The sequence below is a fragment of the Melospiza melodia genome, chromosome Z (genome assembly GCF_035770615.1).
Source record: "Melospiza melodia melodia isolate bMelMel2 chromosome Z, bMelMel2.pri, whole genome shotgun sequence".
In the NCBI taxonomy this organism is placed as follows: domain Eukaryota; kingdom Metazoa; phylum Chordata; class Aves; order Passeriformes; family Passerellidae; genus Melospiza; species Melospiza melodia.
Window position 1 is genome coordinate 73,530,628 of NC_086226.1, and position 15,211 is coordinate 73,545,838.

Genomic DNA, 15,211 nt, shown 5'->3' on the forward strand with positions numbered 1-15,211 from the left:
AAGCTCATGAAATATTCATTTAAACACAATTTAAAAGATTCATTGCATGTCTGAGAGACAAATAATTAATGTCCTGTATGCATGGTTAATGAGTGACAGCAAAAGAAAATTGTTAAAAACAAACTGGTACATACAATGCTTTTCTAATGGTTTTCCTGCATCAGTCTGTGAATTCAGACAAGATCAACAATGAAGAATGCTATACTGGCCATCCTCTTTCTAGAAATCAATTACTTAATTTATTTACAACTTTACAACTTTATTTCTTATCTCCCTAGCCTTAGAAGAATGACTGAACACCATGTCTTCTTACAGTTGGAGCTGAGTACCAAAAAAAGAAGTGGATGAAAATAAGCAATGTATGTAAAAAATGCATTAGTACTAGAAAATTTAATGTTGAGACCAAGACTTATATGTAGTTACTATTCTTCTGCAAGACTTTCCTTGTTTAATTCTTCTTTTACCTAAATAATACAACTCAGGCTTTAAATACTGATTCCCACTTGAGACTTACTCTTAAGTCTGCGTGTGATCAGAATCAATCTCAGATTATACCAAAGATATAAACTACTTGGAACAAAGTTCTCCGTTTTCTGCACTTTTGTACGGACCACTGGCATAACTGGTCTGCATATAACTGTGACAAGGTCAAACCTTAATGACAATAAACCAAAATAGATGTATTTTAAGACTTCTAACAAGACAAAGTCAGTGTTGGCTGATGGCTTTCAGATGTAGACACTGCTCATTTTTTAAAAATTATTTTCTCATGTCTTCTGGCCACAAAGACGTAATAACCTTATCATGCAAATAAATAACAATTTGCTCAACAAATTGTAACAAAAGATTTTGCTAATTAGAACAATGTATTGTACTATCATAAAATGAGGACTACTTCAGTATTTACAGCTCTTTTGTAAGTCTTGGCAAACCCCAAGTTTAAATTGTTTTCAAATAGCACAGCTGGTCTCCAAGCAGTGTACAACAACAAGTCTGTGACTTAAACATGATCTCAAAATACTACTCTTGTACTTAAAAATCAGGTCATGACAGGAAAAAAAAATCATCAGTCTCTAAAGTATTCAGGATAATATTCAGTTGTATACACAGATTCCAAATATATAAATTACAAATTATGTATTATCATAGCTGTACCTCCTCATTTCTTCAGTAGGTGTGATTACTGGAAGTGTTAAATACATCTATCAAACAATGATTACTTCATCAGTAACATATTATGACTGATCTTACAAAATTATTTTAAATACATTATTAACAAATCTGAATTTATCATGAAAAAAATATTTTGGGTTATGAAAACGAGGGCACCACAAAGATCTGGCCTACTGGCTTACCCAAGCTTTCCTTGGAGACTCATAACCAGCGTTATGAATCAGTCACTAGGTCAGTGCAGGCACATACATATGACATTCTACATAAGCTGGTGGAGGAGTCTCACAAGTTCTTTTTGTAAACCTTGAACTCTTTTTGTCAGAACTCATGAGAGCCTTGAATCTTTACCAGATGAGTCTCTTTTCCATCCTGCTCAGTAATTATTGATATATGTTTCTTGAAATTCCACCAAATTTACTGTTCTGTAAATTTTTATTTTAATGTTTTTATATGTAGGTTTTTCACCAACTACTATTTAAATATCAGAGTTCCTCAGAAGCTGAAAATGTAAGCATTAATAATGTATTTAAAAATGCTAAAATGTGTTGTGTGTATTATTAAAAAATATTTTTCTTTCTTTCTCTTCTTTCCTTTTTTTTTTCCTGGCTGATTGGTTAGGTTTTGTGGATTTCTGTTTTGTTTTGGCTTTTTGAGGATTTTTGTTTTGTTTTGGTTTGTTTTGGGGGTTTTTTGTTTTTGTTTTTGAAGGAACACAAAAAGGACGACTAAAAAGAGAAAAGAAAAATAAGAATACACAACTTCCATGTCATACTTGCTTGGACAAAAAATAAAAAAAAAATCCCCCCAGAAATAAAAGAAGCCTTTAGCAGAAAAAAAGCTTGACTACTACCTTACTAATGCAAATGAGAGTGGTGTTTCTTCCTGTTGTAAAAAATCCATCTGTGTTTCATTCATATCTTCAAGGATTATGCTTTAGAAAATAAACATCCACCAGAAGCTCTTCTTTATGTATTTCATACACATTTATAATATATTTCTGCACAACTTGGTGCAGAAATATATTATAAATGTCTCAGAAATAGGACGCCCGATTTCCTTAATTCTTATAAAAAGGTCTATTTTACTAGAAGGATTAATTACATCACATCATAACACAACTCAAAATCTTATTTTGATTATATCTTGTACTTAGTTATTTTGGTGAAGCCCAACAACATATTTGAAATATTTCTAGATCTACATGAAAACATTTTTCCTGCATTCTTTTCACACTTTGTAGAAACAAGCCAGGTCAAGGAAAAGCCCACATCTCTGTGACAAGGTTGATTCTGTTTCCACTCTCCTCTTTCTGAGGAGGTGAGTCTGACTGACTGACCAATTCTGGGGATGAACATTGCTTCAGACAGCCTGGGCCACTCAACTGGTTCACTGCTACGCAACAAAAAAGTTTGTGGTGGACTTATAGGAATATATATATATATAAATACATATTTATTTATTCATATTTATTTATATTTAAATATAATATATATAGGATGTAGGAATGATCAGCAAAAGTGAGTTGGGATGTTTTTCCCAGAAACAGATCAGGGTTAAATAAAGTTACATCAGCACTGGAATTTTAAGAGTGTTGGTTTATGGTTGCATCTATTGACCGATCCTGGGATCGATAACTGCATAGCTGAGAAACACTTTGGCTGCCAAGGGATTTGTCTTTACAGTTGATCTAGAGTATGCTGTTCTGCTGCAGATTTTCCACACCGATATAGAAAGATGGTTTGTTCTGAAATCGTAATTCTGGACGGTAGAGAAGCACTTCCATATATTCATATTTATATTCATAAAAGCCATCCAACACATTCCTTTCAAGTCACCATGTAAGTAGAAGCAATTCATTAACACTCTGAACAATTTGTACTGAGTTGTGCCTGTCTATAAAAAATAAAGTTTGACATTTTAATTTTTTCATTGCTTCTGGCATGCTTAACTGATTCTTTTCATCTCTCCTCTCTGTCAAGTACAAAACTGCACCTGCTGGCTACATCAGAAAAGTATATTTTTCATCTGTCTTTTATTGAAAGGTGTATCAGTTCTTTTAATGGCTAACAGTGAGCATTAGAGTAAATTACTTTGTCTTCCTGCTTACGACTGTAGTATTTTCCTTAGACTTAGTGTGTCCCCTTTTTAGAGAAATGCAGAATTAATTCAAAGACTTCATACTGTGGATTACTGACTACTTTTCCAAATAAATTCTTCTCACTGTGAAGGATTTTAATCTTATTTCTAGTTGGATTTTATTAACTCAGACAACAATACCAGTTTTTTTTGCAATATTAATGTGTCCTCTGCTTTCAGAAACATGATTTCCACTGAATTAATGAATAAGCTCCGTCTAAACATTTAATCATTTAAGTTAAAGCCAGTAATATCCAGAAATTTTTAACTTTTAATATGAAATTTCCTTTTCGGAATTTCTAATTTGCACTTTTTCTGAAGACCAGTTATAAGGAAAAGATATTTTCCAGTAATAGCTCACTAGATCTTGGCACTCTTAGACACTGCTTGTGAGGGGCCTGGCCCTGGCCGGATGAAAGCCCATGAAAGATGTTCTTTTACTCTCTCTCCTCAGCTGGACAGGGTAGAATAAATATAATAAAAGTCTCAAGAGTAGGATCAGGTAAAGGAAGAGACCCCCTCACCAATTACCATAACAGGCAATACAGACTGGATTGGGAGAAATTAATTTATTACCAATCAAATAAGAGTAGGAAAATAACAAATAAAAACGAAATCTTAAATCACCTTCCACTTTTCCCTTCTTCCTGGGTTCAACATCAGCCCTGATTGCTCTACCTCTTCTCCAGGCTAAATAATGCAAAGTCCATCAGTCTTTCCTTGTAGGGACCCTGCTCCCTCTGGTCAGTTTTGAGGCCCTTTTCTGCTCCCATGTCTTTTTCATTCTGAGGACTCAGAGGCAGGTGCAGTACTGCAGTTGGGGTCCCACCAGCGCAGAGGAGGAGAATCTCTTTCCTTAACCCACAGGTCACACTTTTGCTGTGACCAGGGTACAGCTGGCTTTCTGGGCTCTGCACACACATCACCAGCTCATGTCCAAACCCTGATCCCTCAGTACCCCCTGAGTCCTCAGCAGGGCAGCTCCTGATCTGTTCATCCTGCAGCCTACGTGGATACTGGGGGCTGACATGACTCAGGTGCAGCATTTTGCACTTGGATTTATTGAACCTCATGAGTTTTTCCCATGGGCCCACTTCCCAAACTTGTGCATGTCCCTCTGGGTGGCATGGTGCCCTTCAGGAGTGCTGCTGCACTACTCAGCTTTGCGTCATCTGCCAACCGGCTGAGGGTGAACTTGACCCTTTCATCTATGTCATTAATGGAGATATTTAATAATACAAGACCCCTGAGGGCACCACTTGCCACTGATCCCCATCTGTACATCAAGTTGTTGACCAGTTCCCTCTTATTTGGATGTGACCATCCAAATAATTCCTACTCCACTGAATCCATATCTCCATATCCATATCTCCATATCCATATCTCTCCAATTCAAAAGAAGGATGTCGGAGACAACTCAAATGCCCTAGAGGAGTCAGACAGATAATGTCTGCAGTCCTTCCCCTGCCCACTGATGCAGTCTCTGCACTGTAAAAGATCACAAGTTGATCAGCCTCAAATCACCCTCCTGTCCTCCATATGCATTCTAGGAGGATCTGTTCCATGACCTTCCCAGGCACTGAGGTGAGACTGAATGCTGGTGGAACCCAGGCTTCTCCTTTCTACTCTTTTTTAAGATGGGTTGGTTCAATGCCTCCCTTTTTCCTGTCACCCGGGACCTCCCCTGAGTGCCACAACTTTTTGAGTATCATGGAGAGCGGGCTGGCAGCTACAGCAGCCAATTCCCACAGTACTCTGGGATGCATCCCATTGAATCCCACAGACTTAGATACATTCACGTTCTTTGGGTGCTCATAGAGCTGATCCTTGTTTACAGTGGGATGGACTTAGCTTCCATCCATCTGAGAATGGGAAGAGAGGCGGCCATTGACTGAAGTGCAAAAGTTCAGTGCCTCAGCCTTCTCCTTGCTTGCTGTTGCCAGTTTGCCAGTTTGTGTTAATCAGGGGCTGTATACTTTCTTTGACCTTCGTTTTCTGTCTGATTAACCTATTGTCCTTATTATTCTTTGTATCCCCTGCCAAGTTCAGCTCTCTCTATGCCTTGGTCTTCCTCATCTCACATCTACAGAACTAGGCAACCTCTCCCTAAAATCTTCCCAGGATATCTGTCTCTGCTTCCATTATCTCTGCATTTCCTTATTTCCTTTTTGCTTAACCAGCAGTTTTTGATTAATTTATGCTGATTCTTCTCTGCTTTCCAGTTTTCCTAAATGTGGGGATGTGCTCCATGGACAGATCTTACAGTCCTGTTCTGCTCCCCTGTCCCAGTTTCTTAGGTTTCTTGGTTAACTTCTCAAAGAGCTGAAATGTTACTTTCCTGAAATTCAAGGTGCTGACTTCACTCTTCTCCTGACTGATGATTGGTACTGAATTCCCATGCAACTAGCCTCACCTTCACAGTTTTCCTTATACAACATGATATGAGGCCCTGGAATCTAGGGACCAGGGAAATGAGATTGGGGACTGAAGTTCTTCTGGAATGGACAGGCTGCCTAAGGCAGGGAAGCCTAACCCAACACCATGAATTAAATAAAAAGAAGTGCAGTAGTCCCTGGTGACCCCCTTTTGAAAGGAATGGAGGGCCCAATATGCTGATTAGACCCACGCCACAGGGAGGTGTGTTGCCTCCCTGAGGCCCATGTAAGAGACATCATCAAGAAAAAACCCAGCCTGGTATGGCCCACTGATTATCAGCCTCTATTGGCTTTTCAGGTAGGCAGCAATGAAATCTCAACAAGGGCTTCAGAGAGTCAGTCAGGTCCTCAGGGCCTTGAGACAACTGTCAAGGGACCTGGAGTACCAGTTCTGTTCTCTCTGTCCTCCCCGTTGCAGGGAATAAGGGAAAGAAACAGGAAAATCAAGAAGAATAATACCTGGCTTAGAGACTGGTGTGACCAGCAGACTTTTGGGGGTTTTGATCACAGGTCAGTTTATACAACACCAAGACTACTGTCAACAAATAGGGAAAAAGGATCTTAGCTCAGGAGTTACCAGGACTTGTTGAGAGAGATTTAAACTCCATTTGAAGGGATATAGGGACCTAGACAATCTTTTAATTCCAGTATATGACTGTATCATCACATCATCCACATCATCACTGTATTTGCAAAGAAGAAAAATGAAAATATCCTGCAGGAGTTAGAGATTTATACAAAAAGACACTATCATAATGTTCTGGTTTTCACATGCTAATTTGTCCAAGAAGGAGACCAAAACAGAGAACTTTTACTCAGGAAAATCAGCGCTGAACTGGAAAGGAAATAAGCACTTCTATGAGAATTTCTGTCACTGACTGTCTTTTTCCTTACTACTTAATGTAATTATTATATTAAACTCATAATTCAAGATTTTCAAGTAATGTTAAGAATGCTACATAAAGAAAAACAAACACTCATATTGATGTTGTTATCATTATGTAAGCACACCGAGGAATACACTTAAAACACATCGGTTGAAAGGATTTTTTTCATAATTTGCCTATTATTTTCCTTTCTTATGTAATTTTTCTCATTATTGCTTGCAAGACTGCATGAAAAGTTATTCAAAGTATCAGGCAATCGACATCTAGAGACAGCTGTGATATCAGATAGCTCTTTCAAAAATATTTTTTTCATGAATATAATTTACAAGCAACAATGAGATAGACTGGACTAAGTTCCTTAAAGAATTGTAGTATACACATCCAATATTTCAGGAAATAAAGAAAAAACCTCTTGCCATGAAGAGAAGATGCAGCAATTCCTGGACCTTCCTGCAGTATTTATCTTTCCCAAGAAAGGCAGCAGAATGATTCTGGTTTTATTCATTCCTCAAAGTACTTCTCTTGGCTGGCTATCGGGTGCAATTTATGTTCTACTTTTTTCTCAGCTACCTATAAAAACCATTTTCATGCAACAAAAGATACACAGCCCTTCAGTAACAAACCAAATCCCTCAAAGTATGAAAACTTTTACTCCACCTTCATCATAACCGCATGATGATTTTCATCTCATTTGTACAACCTGACAGGAGAACAATTACCTCAAAAGTAAGAAAACCCCTCCTTCGAAATTTCTAAAGATTTAGCATTACAAAAGACCGAGAACTTAAACACCAGCCATGCTTCACCACCGAAACAATACAGCTCAGCTGATGAACACGGAGCAGGTGCAATTTCTTAACACAACTCTCCCGCGTGCAGCAACAAGAGCGTTGCCATACACGGAGTACGCGAGGGCTCGGAGGACGGGAGCAGACTGTTCAGCGCCGGCTGACCCGAGCACGGGCCTCTCGCCTGCAGCAGGATGCACGGTCAGGTCCATCCATCCCAGCAGCTCCAGGCTCGGCCAACAGGAGAGCTCTCTGACCAGCATGAGTTAAGAGACGTGTCAAGCATCTAAGATCAGAAACGAAAGACAGCTTGCTTGTGCTCCCCCCGAGCTATCCCAAGATGGATTACTACAATCCCTTTCCAAAATTATGACTGGTGGAGAAACTTGCTGTGTTGGACTATTAGCCACGATAAAACAGGTGATTGAGATAAAATCCCTGCTACTTTTTGCCAACTAAATCTCATCAACATGTAACTGCTACCAAAGATCAGGCTGTACTGTAGCTTGCAAGCATTGCTCCACAGGATACTGACCCAGTAACACCAGTGCTGCTGACGATGCTGCTGCTGCTGTTGCTTCAGTTGTGGTCTGTGCCAATACAGACAGAAATTTTAGCCTGCAGCATGTAGATATTACATGAGATACATCACAAATATCCCCACAAAATATGTGTTTATGTAACCAATACCAAATTTTTTTTTCAGATTGAGTATTCTAGCAATTGTTCTTAGCAAGGTTAACCATATACATTTCTACCACATGCCTTTGTGCACACCTCACTTGCAAGACCTTTCTGCACCTGTGAGCATTATGCCTTCAATATGATTACTAGTTTGAGCAGTGGGTATTTTGCTTCTAAACACACATACTGCCCCTGAAAAAGCACGGCTCTTAGCATATATACAGGGGTGTGAGAAATGCTGCCTGTGCAAAAATATGTGCCCAATACTCATGCCTACTTTGAGACTGCATCAGACAAGTGACACAGCAGCCACGGTATGATTTTACATGAACACGTTAGATTACTGTTTGTGACATTACTGAAAGGAAAGCCATAATTAGAACACGGAAAGAAAGAGATCTGAGCAAACATTCACATAAAATCTCTCTGGTAATTAAAGGAGTCATACTGCTCTCTGCTTCAAAACCAATAAACAAATTACCTGAAGAAAGCTAATAACGAGAGCTGTAGTGTACTTGACTTATATCACATCACATTTTAAATAAGATATTGATTTAATAATAAAAAACCATCAATGACGATTTGGAATTTTTTCTTGTTTTGAAGAAAATTGATGATGCAATGAGAGGTGTAACAACTCAGACAACAAGAGAAAAGGAAGAACGGTGACTTTTACCAGGCGGCAGAAAGATACGTATCTTTTTGAAGATTCCTACCTTGCATCCTTCAAAAGGATTGTTACTGGATTTTACTCTCCAAGTTTTCCTTTCTTGCAATGCATTAATGGGTTAACCTTTTTAATGAATGCCATTATTACAAATAAGGTAATTTTCATTTTTTTAATACTAATTTTCCTAAACTTGTCCCCTTCATTAAACTGATACAATCAACCTTCTCCTATTTGCATTTGGGAAGCCTAGATCTGAACAGTTGAGATTTTAAAATAACTTAGGAAACTAAAGCCATACAGAAGACTGATGAGTGGCAAACACTGAATTAAAGCTCTGAGTACTGCTATTGGACATTCATTTTTTTCAGGTATAAACACATTTGCAAAACACTAAATGTAATCTCAGAGAATATTACATTTACATTACAAATGCAGACAACTCCTGTCCAGTTAGTTTATTGGGTATTCCTCACTAAAGTGTGAAGCACACTGTTTTGCAGGTGTTCAAAAATGCTTCACATACTTTACATTCCTCATATAAAAGTAAAAAAATACTGCTGGCTGAACACACTACTGCATTTGTTGCTACGCCATTTCTATTACCAGTTTCCAAACAGTGCTGCAAAATTTAAAGTTAATTGTTTTGCACATTTTGCAAGTTTACCTGTTTTAACCTTAATTTTATTCTGACATGTTATTAATGTGAAATTATTACTCTGACAAAAACACCTTACAATGGGACACAGGCCAGAGACATTCTCATTAAAATATAACTGATTCAAAGTTTGTGTTATGATTTAACAGAGACCTTGCAACATGTTGTAGAAAGACTGGGTTGTCAAACTTTGCTGAAAAACAATGTTTTTCCATCACATTTTGAAGCTGCATTGCTGGTCAGATATAGCATTGCATTTGAAAACTCACATCTTTTCATGGCACAGCCATATCATATGAAGATACTCAGGAGGTGTATGGAAAGAGACAAGAAAGCATTTCTGCGTGAGAAGACAACGTATCAGATATAAGATGTTGGGTACCTAAACTGCACATTAACTGCTCAAATTTGGATGCTGTTTAAGCTTTCCACAGCTGATAGCTGTAACAAAACTGAAATTTACATGTACATCAGTCCACATCCACTGAGTGAAGCATCCAGTCTGAAGGTGCTAACGTGTTCACAAGACTCTGACAAGCCCAGAGGAGAAATGCAGCACTCTGCTGTCAGAGGTGAGCTCATACCAAAAAAACTAAGCCAAGTGGGGTAAGACATATGCACCATCACCTTCTAAAATTACTCAGCATTATTTTCTTTAATATTTTATGTGCAATATTTGATTTGCATTATCGTATTTCTTGTAAACAGTAGCTTGTATAAGAATGAAAAAAAATACTAAACTAGCTCATAAAGGGTGTATGATCTGTACAGCAGTGATATTTTAAGGACAGCAGGAATTTTCTTTTTAAAAGAAAATCCTACAGCTATGCAATGTGGGTATGTCTGCACATTGTTCCAGTGATTTCAAATGCAGTTTTCAATGTATGAGCAAGGGAGGTGCTGTGGAGTTCCAGCATGTGAGCAGAATCCACCTGCCATAATCCTGATCTGGGCAGCAAAGATCTTGCACAGATGCAGGACGAGTTCCTGTCTCCTGTCTCCTGCTGCAGCCTGGACTCGCTGCACTCAGCAGCAGCTCCCGTGGGATTAAGTACAGTCAAACAATACCAAATGTAAAGTGCATCATGAAAAACACATGGCAGGCACGAGGGGAAAGCATGATTAAGAATTTAGGACGATTTCCTTTCTTTGCCTTTTATGCAGGGAACACTTCCTGAGGCTTTAGACCCTGGATGTGTATTTGCACAAAATAAAATGTTTGCTTAATGCAAAGATTTACAAACAGTAGTCATCTGATGGGACTTTTGTTACCATTATTCTTATTATTTTGGTTTAAATACTAGAATACCTATACAGGAGATAAATATTAATTTACATCTAGTAAATTAAACAGATAAAATATCTGTTTAATTTACTAGATGTAAATAGAAATTAAAATTCAAAATCTGTTTTGTCGGATTTTTTTTCTGTTTTGCCATAAAGTAATTTTTATACTTCAGCTAAAATAAGCATAATTTTTTTTTAATATAGCGTTTGCTGTTGGCCATTGAGACTATTTTGGTACATGTTTTGTAAATAACAGATTTTTTATCAGATTTATTCATTGACTGGATTTTTTTTAAACACTAAATCCCTGCAATTCTCTTTGTGAGAATCAAAGGATATTCTGTCATAAAATAATTAAAAACACTGAGGACTTTTTTTCAACTAGTAAGAATATTAATTGGGTTCACCATCAAAATGTGATAACATGTAAAATATCTTGTTTTGCATGTTAATGCTCCATAATTGCACAGAGCTTTTCAACTTCAAAGCTCTTTACATGAATTAAGTGGATGTCCCTGGAGGCCTTAAGCAACATTTTCTTTGCCTTCAAAAAGAAGATTTGCACCAGACAAAAGCTTTGTGAAAAACACAGAACTGGGCCTTGTTTTTCCAGCCTACTGCCACTGCACAGTGAGATAAAATATCACCACCATTTTGCAGATGGAGAAAAAAGGGGAACTTAATGGGACAATCCCTGCTCATCTCAGACTCGGTACTTTACATCAGGAGCAATGCACTGAGACAGAGAGAAACAAAATGCAACTCGGTTTTCCAGAGCCATGCCAACACATATTTCAATTATTTTTTTCAATTAAACTTCCCCACCAAAGACCAAGCTGCTGAGAGTCCAGTGATTACCCCCCACTGCAACCACTCCACATACACTGAATTTGCTCAAGCACGCATGAAGAGAAAAAAAGCATTTGCTAGAATTCAGTCAAAGGCTGTTACCTGGCACTCCACCTGGCTTCATCAAAAGACATTTGAAAAGTCCCAAAAGCCAGGAGAGAAATAGTTATTCCCTTATATGAGACTGAAACCTATCACATATCACTATGCAGTGTTTTCACACTGAACTTTCTTTTCATTGTCTTTTAAACCATGCTACAAATAAGAAACTGCTACAGATGTTTACAACATCAGTGCTAAAGAATGAGTATTTTTCCAGCACCCTTTGCCAAAAGGGTAAGACCAAGAAGTATTCCTCTTTGTACTTACCATGTGATTTTTATGCCACTTCACTGGACACAGGGTGTAATACATTGGGTCTTTTTATTGCTCAAGTAGAAAGTGCTCATTACCTATTTATGTTTATATATAGGAAAAAACAAAGAGTTATTACAAGGGGCATACTTCACACTGTTGTAGTGGTTGATTTCCTCAAGATGGTCTTCTGGGGTTTTGGCGCAGTTTGTGGAGGCACAGTTGCAGGTCTTGGAGGAGGAAAGCTATTACTGGGACTTATCCCCAACCCTCCATTTTCCAGAAGAAACGGAGGCAGTGGAGGCGGAGGAGGCGGCAGAGGAGGGCACTGGTGTGGCAGCTTTCCCGCAGCCCGGGCGGGCTCGCTGTGCAAGTGCACCTCTCTGTTTTTGATGTTGTAGCGAACGTCACAGTCGGGGCAGTACCCATGGTACTGCACCTTCTCGCTGAACCGCACTCGCTCCCTGGCTCCGGCCTGGGCACACCGCTCCTTCTCGGCCCTGTGTGCCAGGGGCGGCATCACCGCCTTCTCCAGGCCGCTGCCGGGCACACAGCACACATCCCCGTTGGGGACGCGGCCCGGCGCCGCGGGCAGGCCCCCGTTCCGCAGCAGGGTGCCATTGGTCTTGAGCGGGTTGGCCAAGGGAGGCAGCCTGGGGGGCTCATCGCACCTGACGGGCGTCAGGCGAGGCGGAGGAGGCGGCGGGTTGGGCTTGCGCAGCACGGTGAGGATGGCGGACGGGTGCGCGGGCGGCTTGATGAGCGGCGCGCTGCCACGCACCTTCACCTTCTCCAGGCTGGAGGCCGTCGTGCTGCTGGAGCTGCTGTTCAGGGTGTCTGTTTTGGAGCTGTCTGTCATCTCATCCTCCAGCTGCAGATCACATGTCAGTGTGTCAATCTGGTCAACCACCTGCACAACAGCCAGAGTGAGAACAGTGAGAGAAGCACACACCAGAGAAGGCACAGAAAAACTAAACCATTCTCCGCTATCTGCTTGTCTTCCCCAGAACTGAAGCATCCAGTTTTTTTGACCATTATTTCTTTTTTCTTGTCAACATAATAAAATAATCATAATAAAAATGAGGACAACAATAATGATAAGGATGGCTAGTTTGCTAGCTCATCACCTGAATACAAGAGAAATATAACTTGAAACAGTCTAGAATGAATTTCCCTTTCTTTCCCTCCAGGGTTTACTTGGTAATATCATAGTGAGTGAAGTGTAATTCTTCAGCATTATGCTTTGCCTTCCGGTGCAGGAGGAGACAAAATTGTTCAGCTTTAGCTTCTACATGACAGCTTCTGAACCCAAAAATTCTGCAGAGCATCTTTTAACTCTGACCTTTCAAACACTCTAGGATTAAATATGCATTCTCTGCACAGGTGATATTATATGTGTAGAATCATATGTTGGATACACAATTTTGACATTTTTTTAACATAAAAGAGACTATGAGAAACAAAATCTCTTTTGTGTTATCTCCCTTTATGAGCATTTTCCATAAGATCTGAAATCCTCCAAAAAAATTCTGAAATAGCATTTGCTGAAAGAGAAAATGTTGCTTGGTTTCCACTCACAAGTATTTAAGAACTCATGCACTTTATTTAAAGCTTTCCTCTACCTCCCAGAATTCTTGTTTTAGATTCTACATTGCTAGATCTTTTCTAGTCTTCAAGAATCCCTTTTCTACTGATTTTTAGATATGGCATGAAACCAACGGTGCGTTTACTTGGAGCCTTCCCTGCAAAATGCATTTAACTCAGTGGCCAGTTGAACAACAGTAGTTATGAGCTACACATAACTACAACAGATGCCACAGGAAGTAGCACTGGGACACATTTAAAAACTGATTTCTGTCCTTCACAGCCTCCCGGGGGGTGTACCTAAAGTAATCAGTAGCTGAAATGTTGCTAACTAACTCTGGTGCATGAATAAAAACCTGCGCCATTGCTTTGGGTCCTTCTGGGAGACCTGTGTTGTTCTGGAGGAGGCAAACCAATACATTTGAAATGAAAAACCAGATGTGGCCATTGTGCCACAGAAACTTTCATTTCTCCTTCCTGCTTTCAATAATTTGGTGCTGATACTACTGATTTCAAACTATTTTTAGGCATATGAGCCACATAATAACTGCAAAAAACATGAAAGCCACTACTGAAGGCAGTGATTCTTTATTCAGTCAGATCAGTCCCCCACTTATGTGTCCAGTAGTAAAAGGTAAATAATAAAAGCAAAACCACCATAAAATGAAAAAGCACTCCAGCTTTCACTGCTCATACTGTAAGCTGAGTTGCATAATACAAAATTCATAAAAATTCATATGCCTCAATTCAGTTTAGTGGTCTCCTTCTCCTAAAACCAGCAAACATGCAAATAAGCATCATTCACAGAGCTTTCAAGCATCTTTGAAAAAATTTCACAATAATTTTTCTCTAAAACTATTTCAAACAACTAATTTATTCAATATTCTAAGTCAGGTATCATGTTGCATTTAAATTTCTATTTTTTCTCAAAAAAAAAAAAAAAAGAAAAAAAGAAAAAAGACAAAAAATATACCCTTAAACCGGAGACATTAAATCCCTGAAATAATAAGGATTAAAAAAATTATTCTAGAAGTTTAAATGGACAGTTGAACTCTAGTAGCTGCCAGATCCGACACATCCCCTCCAGGGCATAGCATATAAGAACTCAGGAAAATTTCAGAATAAAGGTAGACAAATCCCATCTGTACCAAAATTCATTCCAAGAATGACAGCTTATAAGTGAAAGAATTCTTATTATCACCTTCCATTACATAAGCAAAATAAGGCAGAGAGAATTTCTCAGAAGGAAACAGGAACAAAAAAATAGAAGTTCTGGGCAGTAAGCCTGAAATTTAAGCATCCCTCTGGATGGATTTGTGTAAATATAAGGGTCTGCCTATATATATCTAAATATCCTACTGCATCCTATCATCTTTTATTAAATTATAACAGTGATAGAATGGATTGATACAACATAAACCAAAGAAATTCCTTGGCAGGCAAAGAAACAGAAAAATTATACATAGCAGAGCAAAAAATTTTCTCAAGAGTAACAGAAAAGTCTGTTTATGAACTACCCTTCAAGTTAATGACTACAGAGTTTATCTCATGCCTTCTGGGCAAATGTGTAGTACACATCAAAATTTTTTTTGTCACTTATCCGTTTGTAGAACATAAATCCAGCATGAAATAGCTCTGACACAACAACACAGTTTATCTGTCTAGATTCATTCCCACCACGATTTGTGAGTCTGTGTGCTGTTCCTTTC

The 15,211-nt window shown here is 38.7% G+C and overlaps 1 protein-coding gene across 7 annotated transcripts in view; it reads right to left on the bottom strand.

Annotated features, from left to right (window-relative positions):
- PRR16 (proline rich 16) overlaps nucleotides 1–15,211 on the bottom strand; it is a 140,317-nt gene that overhangs the window by 33,182 nt on the left and 91,924 nt on the right. For 5 of the 7 annotated variants that reach the window (XR_010031067.1, XR_010031068.1, XR_010031070.1 and 2 more), the window contains one exon: nucleotides 11,934–12,828. Coding sequence is in view for 1 of the 7 variants with exons in the window: in XM_063179849.1 (XP_063035919.1) it covers nucleotides 12,070–12,828 (759 nt within the window). In the remaining 6 variants the exon portion in view is untranslated. The remainder of the gene's footprint in view (nucleotides 1–11,933; nucleotides 12,829–15,211) is intronic. The other 2 variants (XR_010031071.1, XM_063179849.1) reach the window with 1 other exon arrangement.